Source organism: Anas acuta, chromosome 4 (genome assembly GCF_963932015.1).
Source record: "Anas acuta chromosome 4, bAnaAcu1.1, whole genome shotgun sequence".
Classification (NCBI taxonomy): domain Eukaryota; kingdom Metazoa; phylum Chordata; class Aves; order Anseriformes; family Anatidae; genus Anas; species Anas acuta.
Window position 1 is genome coordinate 64,752,912 of NC_088982.1, and position 21,422 is coordinate 64,774,333.

The window sequence follows — 21,422 nt, forward strand, 5'->3', positions numbered from 1 at the left end:
CAGTCTTTGGCATTTGAATACTTGTTATATTGCAAGGAGGCGGTGTCGGACCCGCAGTTACAGGGCTCTATCCATCCTCTGCTCGTCTCCCAGCCTCACCCCAGTGAGTTTGGCATGGCAGCGCCGCCCCAGATGCTGCTGCAGAGATGACATGCCAGCCGCAGGGCTTGCGGGAAGTTTAATAATATTTTAAATAATGCGGGCTGCTTGGTTAGCTGGGCGAGCCTCCCGCTGCCATGCACGGCAAACACACTCCGTTTTTTTTTGTCTTCAAGTGCACTTTGTGTGTCGTCAATGCAAAAAATTAAGTGGGTGCAATGTGTCATAAAGATAAACTCCCCTACCCCCAAAAACACACCCAAAAAAGAAAAAACAAACTCATTTGTTTAACATTAAAAGGAAGAGAGCATTTAATCTACCAGCTGCAACGATGATACTGATTTATCTTGGTTACTCTGAGCACTGGAAACTCGATACAGCAAGCTCCTCTGGGAGAAGGTGATTGTTTCTATTTCTGCGGGGACTGGAATCCGTGGGATTAAGCAAGATGTTCTGGATGCAGCTCCATCTCCCCGATGCCCGTTTTGAGGCCATGTGGCCGCAGCAGTATTTTGCACGGAGGCAAAAGCCCGGTCAGCACAAAGAAGGCTGCAGTGCAGCTCCATCTGGCAGAGAGCAGAGCCCCCATGAGTCATGAAACGAAGGCGAAATGCGTGGGACTTCTGCAATCAGGAGGACGTAGGCAGTGTTATTTCAGGGCTATTTCAACCCCGTCCTCTGGGACTTCTCCCCTTTGCCTGAGTGTGGGGATTTCTCTGCCCGGTTCCAGGCTTGAGGCAAATAGACACGCAGTTGGGGAGACTAAATACAACAGATATCAAAGCCCATTGTAAAACGTGGGCCCTGCAACAGCAAACAGCTGTAGCTGGCTGTTCTGATGCCCTTCTTGTTCCAGTTGCCACCTCCTTGATATCTGCGAGGAGGAGCAGCTGCTGCCTTATCTGTAGGCGATCGGCATTGGAGGCAGGGACCGCACGGTGAGGCCAGCCTGCAAGGAGATGACCCTGTCCTCCTCCACTTCATCCCTTAATCTTGTGGTCAGAAGACCTGGCAGGACGGGGGAAGGTGACAAATACCCCCCCAAGCAAAACACGTGCTTGGGAAAAGGTCTTTCAAAGTGGGCTGGGTCCCCAGGGCTTGCCATTCGGGGTGCGCAGTGGGAAGAGCAGCACCCTGCAAGGCAACAGAAGAGCTGCCGTGGTCAGCCCTAAGCAGGATCTTCTTACCTCTCTCCGTGTGGCCAAGGTTTGAGCTGACACGGTTGGTTAGCTCCGTGTTAGCCACCTCTGGAGAGCTTTTGGAGGAGAATTAGCCTGAAAATACACGGCAACTCGCCAAGCTCCCCTCCTGGCTGAGGAGCGAGGGGTGGCCACGCGCAGCCCAGCAGAGCACGCTTATCAGGAGCTCGTGTACACATGAACTCCACGGGAGCAGGGATGCCATTTCACGGGCAGCTGGCTGCAGCTCGCAGCACGCCAAGGAAGGGATTAACCCCTTCCACTTCTGAAACAAACGAGGCCTGAGATGCTCTGCTACGTGAGGAACAACCTAGGTGTTGTGAGAACAGGCGAGGTACAGCTGTGAGCAGGCAAAGAGGAGCTGCATTTTCACCAGGTGAAGCTCTTGAGTGGCCTATTAAAAGGGAGCCAGGGGAATTGGTTTCTTTTTGCAGCACAGAGCTGAGAGGAGGAAGTCCCTTCTGTGGTATAGCGAGGCTTACAGGAGTTCAAAAAGGGAAACCTTGAAGAACAAGCCAGTAAGGGCTATTAAATGGAGACACCTTGTCTGCTTCAACAAATGCTGATCAGCGGAGCCTGGGTGAGGTTTCAGGGAGCACAGCGTGTTTTCCCAGTTCCCTCTCTTCCTTAAGCATCGTTTCTGCTTCTTTGCGTCCTTTTTGCCTTAATTTGTTGAAAGTTCCTTGAGGGAAAAAAGAAAGGGAGGTGATGCGCGGAGCACAGGTTGTCCCAGGATTATAATGCTTTATTGTTCGCTAGCCATAAATTAAATCTGCTGTGATAGTCTGAGAGGAGGGCAGATTGGCCTCTTTTATAGCCTTCTTTGTCTCCCTGCAGTCATCATTATTGCCTGGAGCGATGAAAGAGGTGGCCCTGGAAGGGTTGGCAGAGGGAACGTTTGCTGCTGCTCCCCGTGTGGGTGCCCTCATGGTGTGCTGCACTGGGGGCCCAGGCCTGGCACAATCAAAGTAAGTAAAATTTTAATGCAAGCACCGAGAGCAGACAAGCAGGGCATGCACCAGTCATGCTAGGACAGTAAATGTACTGAGGCAAGGAGGATGTCCTACTCCAGGGCACCCAATGCAGCCTTGAATACATAGAGAAGGGTGAAAACTATTCAAAATCAGAAAGCCAAATTCTCTTCTTAAAAAAAAAAAAAAAAAGAGAAATCTGCCCAAAGCTGGGTAGGGAGGAGCTGTTCTTACAAGCAGCTTAAAGCCAATTTTCCACGTAACTATGAATCAGACTTTTCTTCTGAAATTATGTGTATCTGGAGAGGAAATGACATTTATTTTTCCTGATGTGCCTTATTAAGCAGCTAAAAGCAGTGATATGATGCTGGTGGGTGTTGGTGATGCTGGGGCAGTGCTGAATTCACTGCTTCGGGAAGAGAAGGAACTTCTCGCATTTTTTAGCTTTCTACTTGGTTAAATCATGGTCTCAGCTGAGAGATGGAGAGGTGAGGATCATAGAGGTCTTCCAACCTCATGATCCTACGATCTGCACCAGGGGCCCTCAGCTGCTCGTGGTAGGCTGTCCGTCTACCCACGCTCTTGGCTGTAACGTGGAAGAGGAGCCCTGCTGCACGTAGCTTGCAATATCATGTCCAGGGTAAACCGAAACCGATCTCATGGGCACACCCGGCAGGAGACACCTCAGTGGAGCAAGGTGTCAGAGGTCTGGAAGCAATCCTTCATCGCCCGTGCAGGTGTGTGAATCTCCATATGGACACACCTATACGTGTGTGTAACCAGGTCCAAATGTCCAACAGAGAAACCTTCGTGCCTGTGATGCTGGGGAGATATTTCTGCCCTGTAGGCATGAGCTGGCAATGATTTTTCTCCCCTCTCCTGAGGTGAAAGGACTAAAAAAAAACTGGAGAGGAAGGGCAAGAACCACAGGTGAGCTGTGGGGAGGCTGCAAGGCATGGCGTGGGCTGTGCTTCACTTCTCCAACCTCCCTGGGTCTCGCAGCTCGCTCACAGAGCCGGGGAGGAGCAGGTTGACAAAACGGGGCCATCCTGCAGCCTTCTGCTGCTCCCCAGTGGCTGCGTGGAGAAGGCTTCACAGGAGGATCCCAGCGGGTGAATAAAGCCCTGGAGATGTTGAAGGGGCTGTGGCATCTCTAAGTAGAGGTCCCGATTCCTTTCTCACCGACTCCACACCTCACAGATAATTTTCACAAGGCTTGGGAAGAGCAGGACGGCAGAGATGTGGGAGAGATGCGCTCCCAGGCTTGGAGTTCTTAGAAAATAAGCAAATATTTTTAGGTCTGTTGGGCACCAACCAGTGCTTTCTGGGCTTATTCTTGCAAAATCACTGAAGAGGTCAAAAAAAAAATCTCAGTTTCTGTATTCGGGCAATTCACCTGCTTGTTAAAAATGGTTTTGCTGCAGTTTGCTTTGGGATCCTTTCTCAAAACAGAGAGAGGCAGTGCCTGCTAAGGGACGAAAGCAGGAAAATGACAACTGAAGGACAAGGTCTCCAGTTGTTTCCTATCCCTCTGGGCACAGCCCTGCAGGTGTCAGGGTTGTGGTCAGTGTAGAAGTAGGGTGAAATTGGGAAAGCCCAGGAAATGGAACATGCTGGTCCCTGATAAGAAAACTGCCTAGGGTGAGAGGTGATGGCTGACCCACATAGATGTGGGTAACTTGAAAAAAGGTGATGCAGGCATGGAGAACAGCACGCTGAGAGCTTAAATGATAAAGGGATGGAGTTTCCTTGCTGAGGCTCTAACCTCCATTGAGATTCAGTGTGAAGATCTCCATCTGGGAATGCTGCGAGGGGCAGCGCTGAAGAAAGGCTGCTATACCGGTGTCACCAGGCCACAGCTTAAAATGGAAGAAAGGGCATCTTGTGATTGCAATCAGCTGTGACACAGCCAAGGAAAATAAAAGATAAACTTTGAGTTATGAAAGTTGATAGATGGAAAAGGTGAAAAAACTTACAGCCACTTCCCATTTTTTTTTTTCTATGTGACCAAAATGACTTCTGTTGTCAGAAACTGACAGGCAATGTATGTGCCACGTATTAATCTCTTCTTCTCTGGGTCTTCCCGATCACAGCTTGTGCAGATAAGGGAAGGAAACAAAAGAGGGGGATATGGTTTGAAGTCATTTTCATTTTGCAAGCTGAAGAAGGGGGTGTTAGCTCTGCTCCCTCACCTCACGCCCATGCTTTGGGGACGCTCCTCACCCAGCTCGCTGCTCCTGAGACCTGCACATCCCTGTTCCCTCGGAGGTGCCAGGGTTGTGCTGTGGGTGCCTGGCACGCTCGGAGCACCGCACCCTGGCACAAAGGGTGCCTCTGCTTGCATTTTGGGCACCTCCCCTGTGCCGCACGATGCCCAGGCTGCCCCATCACCAAACGGTGACGAGCACCCAGCCGAGATGCCCACCCCAGAGCCTGTCCCGTGCTGGCAGGTGCCTGTTGCCCAGCTTCACGGAGCCGATCCAGGAGCGATCCCTGCGCCCTGCGCTGCGCTCGGGGCGGCGGCGAGCGCTTTCCCAGGCTGCCGCAGGTGCCTTATCCCACCGGGGGGGCTGTTCCCCCCCTCCTCTCTCCTTGTTGTGCTTTACACCCGTCCTCCCAAGGCCGAAGTGCCAGCGGCAGCCCGTGTTTTGGGTCTGCGCCCCGGCTCTCAAGGTTTTTCCCCGGCCCCCCCCCGCGGCCCGGCCCCTCCATAAAGGCGGCTGCGGTCGCCGCGGGGCCGTCGCGCTGCCCCCGCCGGCCCGGAGCCCCCGGAGCCCCCCACCATGGGCCGCCCCCCGCCGCTCCGCCTCCTCCTCATCCTCGCCGCCCTCCTGCCGCCCCCCGGGGCCCGCCGAGCCCGTGAGATGGGGCTGGAGGGAGGGATAGAGGGAGGGGGCGGTGGGGATTGGGGTTGGGTTTGGGGGTCCCCATCCCGGGACGAGGTGGGGAAAGGGGGGGATGGCGCAGGGCTGAGCGCCCCCCCTCGCCTTCCTCCCGCAGCCCCCGGCGGCCCCCCGTGCGCTGCCACCCGGCAGGCAGCCTGCGGGGCTGGCTGCGGCCCCGTGCCCTGGCTGTGCGATGGAGAGAGGCAGTGTCCCAACGGGACGGACGAGATGTGTGGTGAGTGAGGGTGGTGTTTTGGGGGGGGTTTGGGGGGCACATCCTGCGCTGGGCAGCCCCTCAGGGCATGGGGATGCGTCCTGGAGCCTCCTTAGATGATGCGGGGACAGAGGGGACCACCGTGAGCTCACACCAGAGCTGTGTGAGATCCCACTGACCGTGTGCTGTCCCCACTGACCGTGTGCTGTCCCCACAGATGCTCCCTGTGGCGGGGACCCCCACGCGTGGCAGTGTGACGACGGCCGCTGCGTTTCCAGCAGCTGGCGGTGCGACGGAGCTGCCGACTGCCCAGATGGCTCCGACGAGCAGGACTGCGGTAGGTGGGCCCCAGAGGGCTGAGAGAGGCCGAGAGGGGATTTTGTGCGGCGCAGGGCGAGGTGTGAGCGTGGCTCCGTCCCCACAGTGTGTGGGGCGAAGAAGCTGCAGTGCCCCGGCACTCACCACTGCATCCCGCACTGGGAGCTGTGCGACCGGCACCAGGACTGCGAGGACGGCTGGGACGAGGAGGGCTGTCCCCTGCAGCCCTGCCTGCCCGGGCAGTGGCAGTGCAGGAACAGGGTGTGCATCGCGGCCGAGTGGAAGTGCAACGGGGTCGATGACTGCGGCGATTCCTCGGACGAAGACGTCTGTGGTAAGTGGGCAAGCGAGATGCTCCTTGGTGGGCTGAGACCTGCCTGAGGTACGTGTGAAGTTTTTTTTGGCTGTCCTGGATCCCAGCTCCCCTTGGGATGGTGGGAACCTGCAGACACTTTGTGGGATCTCCCCACGAGTCAGGGACCCACAGCATCTCCCGTGCCCTCCTGACATGAGCTGTGTGTGCCGCAGCCCCCTGCCCGGCCGGCATGGTGAGGTGCGACGAGGGGAAATGCATCCTGGAGTCCCTGATGTGCAACGATGAGGATGACTGCCTGGACGGCACCGATGAGCCCAGCACGTGTGGTGAGCAGGCGTGGGGCCGGGGGAGCTGCAAGAAGCAGCCCCGAATTATTTCACTCCTCCGCTGCCTCCCTGCAGGGCGGAGCTGCTTTGTGCGCAACGGGGGCTGCGCGGAGACGTGTGCTGACACCCACTGGGGCGTGCAGTGCTCCTGCGGGGCCGGCTGGGTGCTGCAGAGTGACGGGCAGAGCTGTGCTGGTAAGGAGGGGTTGGGGTGTGCACATTTTGGCCTTGCCAGAGCCAGCGTTCGTTCAGGAGCACCCACTTCAGCCCTGCTCCTGCCCACATCTCCTACCTGGCCCCCAGAAGGCTGCGTGCAGCTCATGTCCCTGCTGTCACCGATGGGTTTGGGGTCTGGGGGCTGTCTCGGTGGTCCCTTGTGGCCAGGGGCTGGTGGTGCTGCCTGAAGGGAGCCGTGCAGCCGTGCCGTGGGCTCCCAGCAGCTGCTGTCGCTGCAGATGTAGACGAGTGCTCCTTGGAGTACAGCCCCTGCAGCCAGCTGTGCCGGAACACGCCGGGATCTTTCAGCTGCTCCTGCCTCCAGGGCTACACGCTGCGCCACGGCACCATCTGCGAGGTGGCAGGTAGGGTGTGCTGGGCTGCCCTGCCCGCCCCAGGCAGCGCCCCGAGTCCTGTCCCATTCCCATCCACCTGCTGATGCTGTCCCGGCAGACAACTCCACGCAGCTCCTGGTGGCCGTCGGGGAGGACCTGGCTCTTCTGGACGTGCGGACCCAGGCGTACCGACCCCTGCTCTCCACCGAGACCGAGCCCCGTGCCCTGGTGTATGACCTGCTCCGGGAAACCTACTACTGGCTGACGGAAGAGGGTGAACTCTGCGCCCACCACCCAGGGAAGGGAGCACGGCTTCTCTACGCAGGTGCAGAGACACAAAGGTGGTGGGGCTGGGAGCTGGCCTGCCACCCCGGCCCTGCTTTCCTGCAGTAAAAAGGGAAAAGCTGGAGTTTGTGGCCAGCAGCTGAGGCTGTGAGCATTAACCACTGTGTCTCTGCAGATGCTGGGGAGGTGAACAGCATCTCCGTGGACTGGTTCACGGGGCAGCTGTACTGGGCCAGCAGCCACCCCGCGGCCATCTGTGCGGGGCTGGGTGACGGCCGGGGCTACGTCAGGGTGCTGGGGAAGGACGTGGCCCCAGAACAGCTGACGGTGTACCCCGCTGCGAGGTAAGGAGCTGGGAAGGCAGTGCTCGGAGCCAGGGCTGTGCTTTTACCGTGTGAGGGGGGTTTGGGCAGCCCTGGGGGCACACCAAGAGCTGGGTGCCTGTCCTCAGGTCCCTGTACTGGGTCAACCGTGGGCAGAGGGGCCGGACGGTCATCGCTGCAGCCGGCATGGACGGCTCGAACCGCCGGGAGCTCACGGTGGTGTCGATGGAGGAGCCTGTGGGGCTGAGCCTGGACTACGTGGCCGGCAGGCTGTACTGGATCAGCGAGTACAAGGAGGTAGGGACGGGGGGCGGCAGGGCTCAGCCCCACCACGAGCTGGGAGGTGGCGAGGTGAGGGTGGGAAGGGCGGCCCCGCTTCCTCCTGAGGCACGGAGTGCCCCTGTGGCACGGGGTGCCCGTGCCGGGGCGTGCCACGTGGCGGCTGTGCCCCGTCCCCAGTCCATCGAGACGCTGCGGGTGGATGGCAGCGGGCGCCACTCCTTCCCCTCCGTCCTGCGGAGCCACGCCGAGCCGCTGGGCCTGGCCGTCTTCGAGAGCCGCTTCTTCTGGGCCGATGGCACCGAGCTGGTGTCCGCCAGCAGGGCCTCTCCCCGGGAGCACGCCGTGCTGCTGCGGGCCCCCGTCTCGGCTTTCACGGTGCTGCACGTGCTGCAGCAGCCTCCGCGTGAGTACTGCGCCGGGCAGCCCCTGGGTGCGGGGAGAAGCACGAGGGGTGGCAGCTGCCCGAGCTCCTCGTGTCCCCTTTGCTCCCAGGGGATACCGCTGCCTGCGCGCCGGGTCTGTGCAGCCACCTCTGCCTCCTGTCCCCCGTGCACCCCCAGGGATACCAGTGTGCCTGCCCGGAGGGCCTCTACCTCCTGCCCTCGGGGAAGTGTGCAGGTGAGCAGGGCTGCAGGCTGCCTCCCTGCCTTGGGGCGCTTCGGGGAGGGCCCTGGGGAGCCCTTCCTGGTGCTGTTCCCCATGCAGGGGGGGGAAATGAGGAGCTGTCTGCACCCTGGGGAGGGGATGGTGGTGCTGGAGCCACGCTGACACGCTGTCCTTGTGCCCCACAGAGCTGTCCATCGCCTACTCCTCAGGGAAAGCCATCTCCCTGGTGCAGGTGGGCCCTGGGCCACGCAGCCGACGAGTGCAGCAGTGGTGGGAGCCCCTCCAGCTGCAGGACGTGGACTGGCAGAGGTCGGTGCTCTACGGGACGGATGACCGCGGGACGCTGCTGCGCCTCGTGGGGCACGCCGGGAGGAGAGAAACCATCGAGACCAAGCTGCCAGGTGAGACCCTGTGGGGTGCCGGAGCCCCGCAGAGCTCCCGGAGATGCGAGGCTCTTCTGCCAGAGAGCTCAGCAGTCCCTTGGTGCCCACGCTGGGGCTGTGCCGAGGCAGCAGCCAGCTGTGCCCTGGCTGTAGGGACAGGGGGGACCCAGGCGGTGGAGCTGGGCCGTGGGGCAGCCCCATAACTGCTTGCTTGCCTGTTGCCAAGTCTGCTCTGCCCGCGTGGACGTCCGCTCGGGGAGCCTGTACTGGCTGGCATGTAACCGGAGGGACATCGGGGTGACCCAGGCGCCCAACATGACCTCGCACGTCCTGCACCGCGCTCGCAGCAGCATCCAGCACCTCTTCTTGGACTGGCAGCGGGGGGCTCTGTACTGGCTGGCTCCTGGGCAGCCCCTGCAGCAGCTCAGCCTGGCTGGGGGCGACCCACAGGATGCCTGGAACGAGACCTGGCTTGGAGAGCTGCCCGTGGCCATGGACAGCAGGGCCTTCACCCTGCTCTGGAGCTCAGCCCTGGGTGAGTCCTGGAGAAATCTGGAGCAGAGGGGGTTGCTGTAGAGGCAGGAGTGACCAGTGATGCTCTGCATGCAGCAGGTCCCTGCCTGGGCAGTGAAATGCTCTTGGGACAGGCTTTGTCCCACGGGTGGGCTCCTGTCCTCAGCCATGAGGTCCCTGCCATAACTGGGGGCTGTGGGGGCACAGGGTGGGCCTGGCAAACCCCATGTCCAAAACATCCCCTCTGCCTGCAGGCCTGAGGGCGCTGAGCCTGACCAAACGGCAAGCGGTCACCCTGGCGCCCAGCTGGCCCCATGGCCTCGTGGCTGCCTTCGAGCCCTACCTGGTGTCTGTCAACAAGACGTCTCTGCTGCTCTGGGACCGGCGGACGCTGGCCCTCGTGCTGGCCGTGCCAGCAGAAGGCGTGCAGGGAGCGGTGGCCTTCGTAGAGCTGGAGCTGCCTGCAGGTGAGAGGGGCTGGGGCCAGCAGCGTGGCTGGGCGGCCCACGCTGCGCTGTGCTGGGGGCATCTGGGCTGCTCCTGGACGTGCCCGCAGCGTGGGCAGCCCCAAATCCAGGCTCGTGTTCCAGTGCCAACGAGCAGAGGGCCTGCCCTGCCGCTCCACCCACCCGTGACCACCGCGTTGAGGACGAGCACGAGCCCTGCCTTGAGGACAAGCCCAGCCACCACCTCCACCACACACCCTCCGCCACGCAAGACGACCACCGCTGCGCCTCCCACCACAGCACCAACCACCTCCAGCACGTCCACGCCGGCCAAAACCACCCCTGAACCAACCACCACCACCACCACGTCCACCCCAACCACCACCTCTGCGCCTGCCACCACCCAAACAACGTCAACCAAGGTCCCCTCTGTGCGGTCACCCACCACGAGGAGCTCCACCACCACCACGAGCACCACCACCCTGTCCGTGCCACCCCAGCCCGCTGCCCCACGGCTAACCACGAGCACGCAGCACCCAGCCAGCCCTGCACGCCCCCTCCCCGCCGTCCCCCACCTCTCCTGCCCTCGCACACATGTGCCCTGCCGTGACGGCACCGAGTGCGTGGCGCAGGAGTACGTGTGTGATGGGGAGAGGGACTGTGCGGACGGCTCTGACGAGGACGGCTGTGCCCAGCTCTGCGACACCCCAGGTAGGAGCCTTTTTCCCTGAGCAGATGGGTGGCTGAGTGCCAAGAGTGCTGGTGGGGCATTTTAAGTCACCAGGGGGTTGGCACCCTGCCCGTCACGGTTCCTCATCTCCCCAGGAGCCTTCCACTGCGTGAGCGGCGCAACATGCGTCGGGGCGGGCGAGCGGTGCGACGGGGTGCCGCAGTGCCCCGACGCCTCGGACGAGGCGGGCTGCTGGAGCCCCACGCCGGACTGTGCCCTGCGCTGCGACGCCGCCACCCGCTGCGTCCCCGAGAGCTGGCTGTGCGACGGCCACGCCGACTGCCTGGACCGTGCCGATGAGCAGCGCTGCGGTGAGAGCCCCGGCGGGTGGCACGGGGTGGTTTGGGGTTGAGCTTTGGGTTCCCTCTTTCTCATCCATCCCCCTCTCCTCCCAGCAGCGCCCAAGGAGTGCAGCCCAGCCGAGTTCCCGTGCCGCAGCGGGCAGTGCGTGGCCCTGTCCCTGCGCTGTGACGGGGACCGGGACTGCCGGGATGGCTCGGATGAGGAGGGCTGCGCGGTGCCACGGCCCCTGCTGTGCCGCACGGGCGAGGTGGCGTGTCCCCGCAGCAGGCAGTGCGTGCCCCAGGCCTGGCGCTGCGACGGGGCCGCCGACTGCGAGGACGGCACGGATGAGGAGGTGGGAGTGAGCTGGGGACCCCCTGCCCCAATTCCTGGGGGGCTGGTGGCACCGCTCGCCCTCTCCCTTGCTCCTGCAGGACTGTCCCCAGGAGGAAGGGCCGTGCCGTGACCAGCAGTGGGGCTGCTCCCGGGACCACGAGTGCGTCCCCAGCGCCTGGCGGTGCGACGGAGAGGCGGACTGCAGGGATGGCAGCGACGAGGCCAGCTGTGAGCAACGCGCTGCGTGTCCCCTCCGTGTCCCCCCGCGGGCAGCTGGCAGCTCTGCAGCACAGAGGGGGCCCTGCTCTGCGCTGAGGGGAAGGGTCCTGTGTGCAGAGCCCCCTCCCAGCACCGCTGGTGGCTCCAGGCCCTGGCTGGGTGTTGTCCCCATGGGACTGGTGGCCTCGGCGTTAGGATATCCTGGGGGCAGGCTGCTGGCACAGCACTGGGCATTGCTGCCACGCGTCCTGGGCACCCTGCGGGCACAGCTCAGCTCGCCCTGGGCACGTGGAACTGGTGGATGAGGCTCAGGGCAGCTTCCCCCTGTGTGTCCCTGCAGGCCAGCCCGCTCCGTGTCCGAGTCACGAGTACCCCTGCGGGCTGGGGGTCTGCCTCAACGTCTCCCTGGTGTGCAGCGGGCAGCAGGACTGCGTGAACGGCTCAGACGAGGGGGGAAACTGCTCCCTGCCCTGCCAGCTACGCTGCTCACAACTCTGCCACCCTTCACCCCAGGGCCCCGTGAGTGCCAGCAGCCCTCACCTGGGGGGTTTGCACTGCTCTGCTGCCCTGTCCCGGCTGCGGGAGGAGCCCCACGCTCACCTCTTTCCCCACAGCGATGCTACTGCGCCCCTGGCTATCGGCTGGCCGAGGACGGCCTGACCTGCGTGGACATAGATGAGTGCACGGAGTGGGGCGAGCGAGCCTGCAGCCAGACCTGCCTCAACGCCCCGGGGTCCTACAGCTGCAGCTGCCTCCCTGGCTACCTGCTGGAGCCCGACGGCCGCGTCTGCAAGCTGGGTGGTAAGCCCAGGGGTCTGCAAGCATCAGGGGGGCATGCTGTGCCACAGAGGGCTCTGCCGTGTTTTCCGGGGCTGTGGGGTCACCAGAGGCTGAGGGGGCTCTGTGTCACCCCCAGGACCAGAGCCCGTGCTGCTGGTGGCCGTGCAATCAGAGGTGCTGTCCTACGGCCTGCGGAGCGGGCGTGAGGAGGTGCTGCTGGCCACCGACAAGGAGCGCATCGTCTTCTCCCTCGACTATGACCCGGTGGAGAGGAAAGTTTTCTGGATGGACCTGGCCACGGAGAGCATCAGCTGGCAGGGCCTCGACTCGGGCAAGAAGGGCACGTTGGTGAAAGGTAGGCTGTGGCTGCCCTGTGTCTGTGCAATCCCCAGGATGCAGCTGCACCAGGCTGCGTCCCCTCGCACGCAGAGGTGCTGGGGGGAGCCTGAGCTCCTGGCGTGCTGGAGACCCAGCGTGGGAGCATTTTTGCCCCAGCATTTTGCCCTCTGGGTGCTGACTCCTGGGCACGTCGCAGGGGTGAGGTCAGACTGCATCGCTGTGGACTGGCTCGGGAGGAACCTGTACTGGACGGACGGGGCAGCGGGGCAGGTGCTGGCCACCCGGCTGGGGGCTGCCTGGCGAGGGAAACCAGAGTACACCGTGGTGCTGGATGGAGACATGGACCAGCCCCACTCCCTGGTGCTCCAGCCTCTAGCAGGGTAAGTTTGGGGTAGGAGGACTTGGAGACCTTCTTGCCAGCCCTGTCCTGGCCCGTTTTCCCCCTGCAGAAGCAGGCAGTGGGATGGGGGAGAGTTGGGATGGCCTCACCTGGGTGCTGTTGGGGCTGTGTGACTGGGGAAGAGGAACCCCAGGCATCTGCCCCTGCCTCGGGCAGAGCTCTTAGCACATCCCTGATGGAAAGGGAAACCCTGTGCTGTCCTCCTCCCACCAGGGTGCTGTACTGGTCCGAGGTGGGGAGCCTCCCCCGCCTGATGGAGGCCACCATGGACGGGAGCCGGCGGCACGTGCTGCTGGCCCAGGGGCTGGGCTGGCCCACGGCGCTGGCCCTTGACCTCCCCGCCTCGAGGATCTTCTGGCTGGATGAGAAACTGAGCAGCCTGGGTTCCGCACGCCTGGACGGCACGGACGTGAGGGTGCGTGGTGGGTGCTACAGGGCTGGGCCGGGTGCCAGGGGCTGTTCTAAAAACCCCTCTCTCCTCCAGGTGCTGCAGCTGGGCTGGGTCCGGAGCCCCTTTGCCGCGGCAGTGTGCGAGGGGCAGCTCTACTGGTCGGAGAGGAAGACGTGGTCGGTGCTGCGGGTGGACAAGGCTGCTGGCAAGAACAGGACCGTGCTGCTCAAGCGGCACGGGCAGCCCCACGGCCTCCAGGTACCTGCCCCAGGGACCCCAAACCCTGCTGCACCCGCTCTGCTCGGGCACAGGGCGTGGAGGCACTGAGAGCTGCGGTCCTTGGGGTGCTGATCCCTGTGCTCAGGAGTCGCCAGCTCTCTGGTGGAGCTGCGAGGCCCCGCTCGGGCTGTGGGGCTGAGCCTGCCTTGCCCTACAGGTGATGCACCCAGCCCTGCACCCGGCGGTCCCCAACCCGTGCGCGGCGCGTGGCTGCTCCCACCTGTGCCTGCTGAGCGCCCGGCACTCCGGGCAGTGCCGCTGCCCTGCCGGGCTGACCCTGGCTGCCGATGAGACCACCTGCCTGCCCCTCCACGACTCAGCCTTCGCCCTCCTCGCATCACCAGCAGCCGTGATGCAGGTACCTGCAGGGCCAGGCCAAGGGGCTGCTCCCCTCGCTGCTTTTTTGGGAGCAGGGTCCCCGTCCCAGCGCTGTCTCCTTCCCCTAGGTCTACCTGAAGGATCTGCCCACAACAGCCACATCCCAAGACCTCCCTCCGCACCGGGCCCTGCCGCTGGCCAAGGTGGGGCGCCTGACTGCCGTCGACTACATGGTGAAGGACAAGAGCCTGTATTTCGCCGAGGCGGGGGGCGACTCCATCGGGCTGCTGCGCCTGAAGGACTCGGGCCGGCTCTCCTGGCAGCGGGCGGTGGCCGTGGAGGGCTCGGTGTCCTCCCTGGCCCTTGACTGGCTGAGTGGAAACCTCTACTGGCTCGGGGGGCAGCCGGCCAGCCTCCAGGTGGCTGCACCCGGCGGGCGCTGGGCCCTGCAGCTGCTCAGCGAGGGGCTGCAGGGGGCCGCCTGGCTGGCCCTGTGCCCTCGCGCCTCCACCATGTGCTTCGTCACCGCGGCGGGGAGGCGAGGGCCGGGAAACGTGGTGGAGTGCGCGGCCATGGACGGCAGCGGCCGCAGGGTGCTCTGGAGGAGAGCCCGGTCCCCTGCCGGCCTCGCCTTCGGGGGTGCCGGCACCAGGCTGTACTGGGCAGACCGGGGTGAGTCTGGGGTCCGCCTAGGGTGCAGTGGGAGCTGGGGGGGACTCGGTGCAGCCCCAAGGGGCAGCCCTAAGCCATGGTGTCCCCCCTGTCTGTGCCCGCAGAGAGGGGTGCGATCGGCAGCATTGAGCTGGACGGCTCCCACTTCCGAGTGGTGCGGGAGGGGCTGCACGGCCTCTCGCTCTTTGCCATCGGAGACGGCTTTCTGCTCTGGACCACGGCCTCAACGAATGGTGAGTCCGCCTGGGGTGCACTTCAGCTCCTCCTGCTGCCCCAGGACTCGGGGTCTCTGCCAGTCCCTGTGGGATACCGGGTATAGGGCAGGCTGGAGGAGCCCCACACCTCTGTGGGAGGAGGTGGAGGGGTGCTGAAGCTGCTGTGTGTCCCCAGGCTCCACCAAGGTCTGGCACAGCCGTCTGGAGCAGGCCAAGAGCTGGTGGTTCCCGATGGAGCAGGAGCTGGTAGCCTTGAGGATTTACAGCCAGATCTCACAAGAAGGTGGGTCTGGGGCTGCCCCAGCCCCTGGTGCGTGGGGCACCGAGTGAGGCCCTTCTAATCCTGCTGTCCTGGCAGGCACCCACGGCTGTGCGAAGAGCAACGGGGGCTGCAGCCAGCTCTGCCTGCCCACCCCCGCGGGGCGGCAGTGCCGCTGCGCCCTCGGGTACCGCCTGGTGCGCGGGGTGAGCTGCGTGCTGGCCCCGCCGTGCCCGGCCCCGCTGCGGGCTTGTGCTGACCTCCAGGGCTGCATCTCCGGAGAGCAGCTCTGCGACGGGCACCCCGACTGTGCTGACGGCTCCGATGAATCGGGCTGTAAGTGCTCACCCCCTGCCGGGGCACCTCGGTGTCTCCTTTGGCTGGGAAGGGGGCTCTCACCCAGGTCTGTGCTCGCTCTTCCAGGCCCCTCTGTGGAGCCGAAGACGCAGGTTCCCGTGGTGGTGGCACCCTCAGGCATTTCCCACACGAAAGAGGAGAAACCAGCCGTGCCCTCAGCCGCCCCTGAGCCTCGGCAGCCCGTCCCCAGCCTGCCCGCAGCCCCCGGGGAGCACCAAGAGCCCTTCCTGGTAACCCCCAACACCGAGGAGGTGCTGGGGGCCGTGCCCTGCAGCAGCGAGACGTGCAACCTGCGCGGGGACTGCGCCATCGAGGCCGGGCGGGTGACCTGCCACTGCGCCCTGGGCTACCGTGGGGACTACTGCGAGGAGGCCGAGGTGCAGCCGGTGGCAGGACCCATCGCCCTGGGGGTGGCCGTGCTCCTGCTGCTGGCCGCCGCTGCCGTGGGGGCCCTGGCCTACATGCGGAGGCAGGACAGGCGGAGGAGGTGAGCTGTGGGGTTGGAGAGGGGCCCGGGGGCAGAGCGGGGTCTGGTGCGCCCCTCTGCCACGTGGAAAGCTGCAGTGAACCCATCAGGACAACGACAAATGTTGGGATCCTGCTCCACCTTGAAGACAGGGCTCTGTTGCTCTGAGATGCTTTATTTGCTCTCCGCAGGACCTCAAGCACCGCTTCCACCCGCGTGCTCACCCTGTACCACCGCGAAAGCGACCCCGAGGAAGAGGACGAGGAGGAGGAAGAGCTTCCCCCCAAAAGCGATACCTTTGTGAACGAAGCTTATGACGGGAAAGAGGTGAGCAGTGTGCGGAGTGTGCCCTGCTCTGAACCCTCCTGACAGCCTGGCTTGCCCTGGGGCTCCTCCAGATACACCTCAGGCCCAGTGCATGCCTGCTGAGGCGAGAGAGGAGCAGGATGTGGGGATGCCAGGAGGCTGAGCTGATGGAGGGGCTGTCCTGCTCCTCCTGTGGCCAGAAGCCCCGTGCCGAGGTGTGGGTGGGCCCAGGGAGGCTGGTGTAGATCCATCCTTGATGCATGAATCTGTTGTCTCTGCAGGAGCTGCCAGCCGCGCTTGGGAAGGGACCGCCTCGCCCCGCTCCTGTATTTCCATAAAGGAACATGGTGCAGCAGCTCTGGTGCCGTGGTGCTTTGTGTTCGGGGGAGCAGAGCATGCTCAGGGCTCCATTGGGGTGGAAAACTGGCCAAAAGAGCTCTGCGAGCAGGCTGGCTGGGCTCAGCCCCCTTACGCAGGCTGGTGGGTGGGATTTTATGGTGCAGTCCTGGCCCCTTGGGTGTCCCTTACAAACCAGTGCAGCCAGTTCTGCTGCCTTGCACCAGCCTCACGGTGGGAAGCAAAATCCAGGCAATTCTTCCCCAAAGTGGCTGTGCTTTGGAGGAAGGAGAAACCTCCTCCTGAGCCCGTTTTAACCCCGGGAGAGGAGTCCTTGAGGAAGGCGGCTGTAAAAGCCACCTGTCCTCCCGCAGACCTTCCCTCCCCGCTTCAGGTGAAGCTCAGGGGAGCAGGGTTGGCCGTGCCCCTGGCTCTCAGCCCAGCCTGCCTGGCAGAAAGCCCGTAACTACCCCACGGCACGGACCTGTTCCTCTTCATTTATTTTCATGTTTACACAGCCCTGAGCTGAGCGGAGGTGTGGGAGGCGCTCCCCTCCCCTCTCCCCCACCCTGCAGGCTGTGCAGTTGTAAGCAGCCTCCTGCTCGTGGGAGAACACCCTGAAACGCCGCACGGTGCAGGGCCTGGAGCACACAAAGCCCAGCTTTGGCACAGTCACGGAGCCTGGAGCGGGGCAGGCTTTTGAGGAGGCTGCAGGGATTCAGGCTGGGTCCTTGTTGAGGTGCCCCGGAGCCAGCCCCCTTCCCAGCACCAGGCAGGGCAGTGCCCGCTGCTCTCCTGGTGCTGGGGCTACAGGTCGGAGTCACAAGGCAGGGTGCTCTTCCAGGGCCGCCCGTCTCGCTCGTCCTCCAGCACGTCCCAGGGGTTGCTGTAGGTGGTGGAGGGTGGCCCGGGCTCCCGCGCGGGGCCGGGGGGATATTTGGGGGCCCTGCGCTTCTTGCAGCAGCGGTGGAAGCTGAGGGTGAGGGCCAGCCCCCCCAGGATCTCCAGGCAGCTCCCCAGGTAGCTCAGCACCAAGCTGTAACCCGCAGCCAGCGTGCTGCCGGTCACCGCGGGCAGTGCCCACAGCTCGTGGGTGTACCAGGACACGGGGAGGAGGCTCATCAGCCCCGAGAGCAGCAGCACCAGCCCCGCTGCCCCAGCCACCGGGTGCTGGGGCTCCTCCTGCCAGCAGCGCACCCCCAGGGTGGCCACCACCAAGCCCAGCAGGGTGAGCACCAGCGAGGTGGGCATCAGCCCTCGGGCCACCTGCACGGGCACCTCCTTGAAGTAGCCCAGCTCGTCGGCCTGCCCGCAGAAGCGCTGGTGGCTGCTCTGCCTCTCGCTGCACAGCTCCCAGATGCCCTGCTCGAAGACCAGGTCGGAGGGCTGCTCGGGGACGAGGCTCACCTGCCTCCAGCTGGGCGTCATCGTGCCTACCAGCGTCAGCAGGAGCCCGCAGGGGCACAGCACCATGCCCACGATCATCGCCTTCGGCGTCCTCATGCTCGGAGAGGTGGGGGGGTGCTGCCCAAATTCAGCTCCCGCTCGCCGGAGGGAGGGAAATCAGCGCCGACTCCGTGCCCGTGGGGTTTATCCCGCGACGGGGCCGTGCTGCGGGAGGTGCTGGCAGCAGGAGGAAGTGCAGGCAGGGAGGAGCCGGGGGCAGGCAGCAGAGCTGGGCAGCACCCAGGCAGCACAGGGGGGGCAGCACCCTCCGGCAGCACCCTGCAGCAGCACAGTGGGGCCGCAGCACTGCAGGAGCCACCAAGGCATTGCTCCCCGCTCTGCCCTCGCAGGTAGAGGGGCTGGGAGGCCAGGGGCAGGAGCCGGTTGATGGAAATCATTCATTAAAATGCAATTGCAACTCTAATTGTAATCGGTAAGGACGCTGTGTGGTCCTCTGCTGGCCCAAGAGACCTTCCCAGCCCCTTCGTCTCCTCGCTTGCCCTCCCAGCGAGCATCTCCCTGCACGTCAGGGACTGCTCCTCAGCTTGGTCCTGCTCAGAGGCACACCCGCAGGTGGTGCTGGCAGCCCAGCTCCCAGCAGGAAAAGTTCCTGGGATGTCCCTTTGGGGCAACTGTGGGTAAGTCAGCACTTTTCAAGGTTCCCTACGTGGGCTTTTGCACCCCAAAAAATCACTGCTTTTGTGCGTCTCCCAGTTTCGCTGAATTTCTGCCGGTCACGCTGGGTCCAAAAGAGGGCAGCATCCTCTCTGGATTAATTTGGGAGGATCGATCCTAGCTGAGCAGGAGGGCTGGCTGCACGCCTTCCCCACAGCATCCTTGCGCAGGTTTAACAGCCTGGGCCCCCCTGTTTTGTTCTTAATGCCCAGCAGCGCTTTGGGCTGGCGCCCAGGCTCCCGATCGCCGGGTAACAATGAGATTAGGTGATGTGGCCCCGATGCTCGATGACCTGCCCTGAGTAAGCCCAGGGAAGGAAATGGGATTAACAGAGCTGTTTCCCACTCTTCCTACGGCGTTACAGATTGTTCATTTCTTCCCCTTTTGGTTTTTAATGAAGCGGTGTGAAAGGCCATTCAAAGCCGAGGCTGGCCCTTCCGAGCTCTGGGGAAGCATTCAAAGCCATCTGGTCTCGGAGATAAAATGGGCTGGCTGAAGTGGCCTTCCTTCCCACGTTTCCCCAGCTGCTGGGTGGGGAGAGCTACCTTACTTGGTGTTTTCTACTCCTCCAAGGACGTGGTTTTCCCTACCTTGGCAAAGCCATCGCGATGGAAACTTAACCCAGGCCTGGTTGAGTGGGCTTGCGACTTTTTTTTTTCACCCCCACTTTGTAAATCGAAGTAGCAGCAGGAGGCCTTGAGCTAACAGGAAGGGGAAGAGATCTGGGGTAGGACGGTCAGAGCTTGTGCCCAGTTCCAAGGAGGAAAATAAAATAATAATAACTTAAAAAAAATAAATAAATGGACAGGCTACTGAGTGCCAAGTTGCTGCTTCCAGCCACACGTACCCCGCGTTGTTGAAGGCTGCGGATGCATTTGAGGCAAGAGGGCTGTGACCATCAAGAGCAAGAGCCTGTGACCAGCCTCCCAGGCCCAGCTGAGCTTTTAAGAAGCGATCCTGGAGGGGAGGAGAGTCCTCCCGCACAAAGGCAGCCCTGTGCTGGCTGAATTCGTGGCACGGAGAACAGCGGGGCACGCGCTCGCGAGGGGGCTGCTCCCACCCCCTTCCTGCCGCGCTGCAGGGCTTGCCTTCAGGAGCAGCAGGATCTCTCAGCATCCTGTTTGCCGTGCTGGGAACAGCCAGGGCCGGGGCTGTTTAGGGGGAGCCTGCAGCTGGCAATTCCTGTTTGTGTCCTGCCGAGCGTGGGGCTCCACGTCTGCCCTACGCTGCGGGGCTGCAAGGCCGGAGGAGGCACCGGGCCTGGCTGGAGGAGGCACCGGGCCCGGCTGGAGGACCTGGTCCAGACAGCTCCATTTTCCTGCTTTTTCTTCTAGAATTCAGTGTGAGATTAGGATTCCCCATCATCTCAGCCACAACTTCGAGCCATGGCCCCAGCAGCACGTGAGAGCAGCCAGGCCATGCTCTGCGCTGTGCAAAGAGCTGCAGCTGCAGTGGGTCCAGCTCCTGGCCTCCTCCCTGGGCACGGTGTCCTTCGACGTGCAGCCCCGTGCCCCAGCTCTCCAGCCCTCGGGCTGTGTCTTCTGGGAGCAGATTTATCGGCTTCTCATCTGCCTGCCACCCTCCAGGCTGGACATCAGGCTGCGCTTTAGGGGTGTATCAGAGACCAGAAGCTGTGCTGGGCATGCACAGGGCTTGCAAGTCCTGTGCTGGTAGATCCCCCTCCAGGGCTGTGACCTAGCAGCGGTTTTACTACACTCAGACCATGGCCTGTAGGAGTCCTGGCTGTTCCCCCAGACCCCAAACCCAGCGTGAGGGAGCTGCATGCAACCACGCAGCCTGGGGATGGCATCCTGCGGTGCCTGCAGAGAGCAGCAGATCTCAGTTCCACTCCTGGGAACGAGTTGTTGAAAGTTTTATTAGATGCCCCCCAGCTATGCACTCATCTGTTCGCTCCCTTTCCAAGCTGCTGTATTTAGACTTGTAGATTTCCCAGAGTATCTTCTGAGAATCTTTGCTTTCGGTTCAGAAAGTGATGCGAAAAGCATTTTTGAAACTATTTCTATCTGACTCAATCCTAAAGCGGCTGAGAGGGATTTGGTCGCGAAGCCCTTGCTTTTCTGGGTTTCCAGGATGCGACCCTTTTCAGACGGAGAGAAGAGAGCTGTGTGAGCTGTGGCTGGCTGTGGAAACTGCATGTTTGTCCAGCTCCTGGGCTACAGATCTCAGAGCAAAAGGCAGTGCCAGTGCCCGTGGGCACTGAACGTGTTGCAACCAGCAAGGTGAAAGCAGTACTTTGTAACGAGGTTCATCTACCTACTGTAAATGTGACTCACCTGCACGTACTTTGCTCTTTCCTTGGGCTAAAAGGCCAGAATCCAGTGCACAGCCAGTTTATGACTGTGCCTTTGCATATTTCCAAGGAGTCTGGGCAGCTCCGTGCTGGTCAGACCTCTGGGTGTTTGACCCAAAAGACCTGCTTAAACCTTTCCTCTTAAAAAAAGCCCTGGGAAGGAGACAGCTTCATCCAACACCTGTGCTAGTGCCTGAGGAACAGCAGGACCTCTGGTCTTTGGGATTATTATTTTTTTTCTGACATTGCACAGGAAAAGGACAGGGCCTTTGTCATGACTGTAGGAAATCCCCCGCTGTATTTGCAAACTACACGGACGTTTTGACCTGGAAGGATAGGTTTTCTTGCTGCCACGTTACTTGCTGGCCAGCACACTGTAGGATTTTGCTCTGCAGGAGGATCCTGGCCGCTGCTCAGGAAAGCATGGGACTCTTCCAGGTTGGTCAGGGAGATTCTGCAAATGGAAGAGAAACAGTTTTCTGTCTGTGTGTCAGATCCACGCGGCACAGCACACCTTCGGTGTGCGCGATACCATCAACACAAGCTTTCAAGGAAACCAGCACTCCAGTGGAGACAAAACAAATTGAT

The 21,422-nt window shown here is 62.3% G+C and overlaps 2 protein-coding genes across 2 annotated transcripts; one reads left to right on the forward strand and one right to left on the reverse strand.

Moving 5' to 3' along the window:
• Positions 1–4,971: 4,971 nt before the first annotated feature.
• LOC137856374 (low-density lipoprotein receptor-related protein 2-like) lies at positions 4,972–16,421 on the forward strand. The gene is made up of 33 exons (XM_068681671.1): positions 4,972–5,128; positions 5,270–5,389; positions 5,586–5,705; positions 5,793–6,020; positions 6,215–6,328; positions 6,404–6,523; positions 6,784–6,909; positions 6,998–7,204; positions 7,340–7,508; positions 7,616–7,784; positions 7,947–8,172; positions 8,262–8,387; positions 8,561–8,776; positions 8,985–9,293; positions 9,526–9,738; positions 9,862–10,428; positions 10,543–10,758; positions 10,846–11,084; positions 11,164–11,293; positions 11,625–11,803; positions 11,899–12,085; positions 12,201–12,419; positions 12,600–12,783; positions 13,017–13,218; positions 13,288–13,452; positions 13,631–13,831; positions 13,920–14,463; positions 14,568–14,696; positions 14,854–14,961; positions 15,037–15,273; positions 15,361–15,781; positions 15,952–16,087; positions 16,348–16,421. The coding sequence occupies exons 1-33, from the start codon at positions 5,053–5,055 to the stop codon at positions 16,402–16,404; spliced, it is 6,660 nt and encodes a 2,219-aa protein (XP_068537772.1). The 5' UTR covers positions 4,972–5,052; the 3' UTR covers positions 16,405–16,421.
• Positions 16,422–16,575: 154 nt separating this feature from the next.
• On the reverse strand, positions 16,576–18,052 carry CLDN23 (claudin 23). Its single transcript, XM_068681673.1, has one exon. The coding sequence runs from the start codon at positions 17,903–17,905 to the stop codon at positions 17,210–17,212; it is 696 nt and encodes a 231-aa protein (XP_068537774.1). The 5' UTR covers positions 17,906–18,052; the 3' UTR covers positions 16,576–17,209.
• Positions 18,053–21,422: the final 3,370 nt, after the last annotated feature.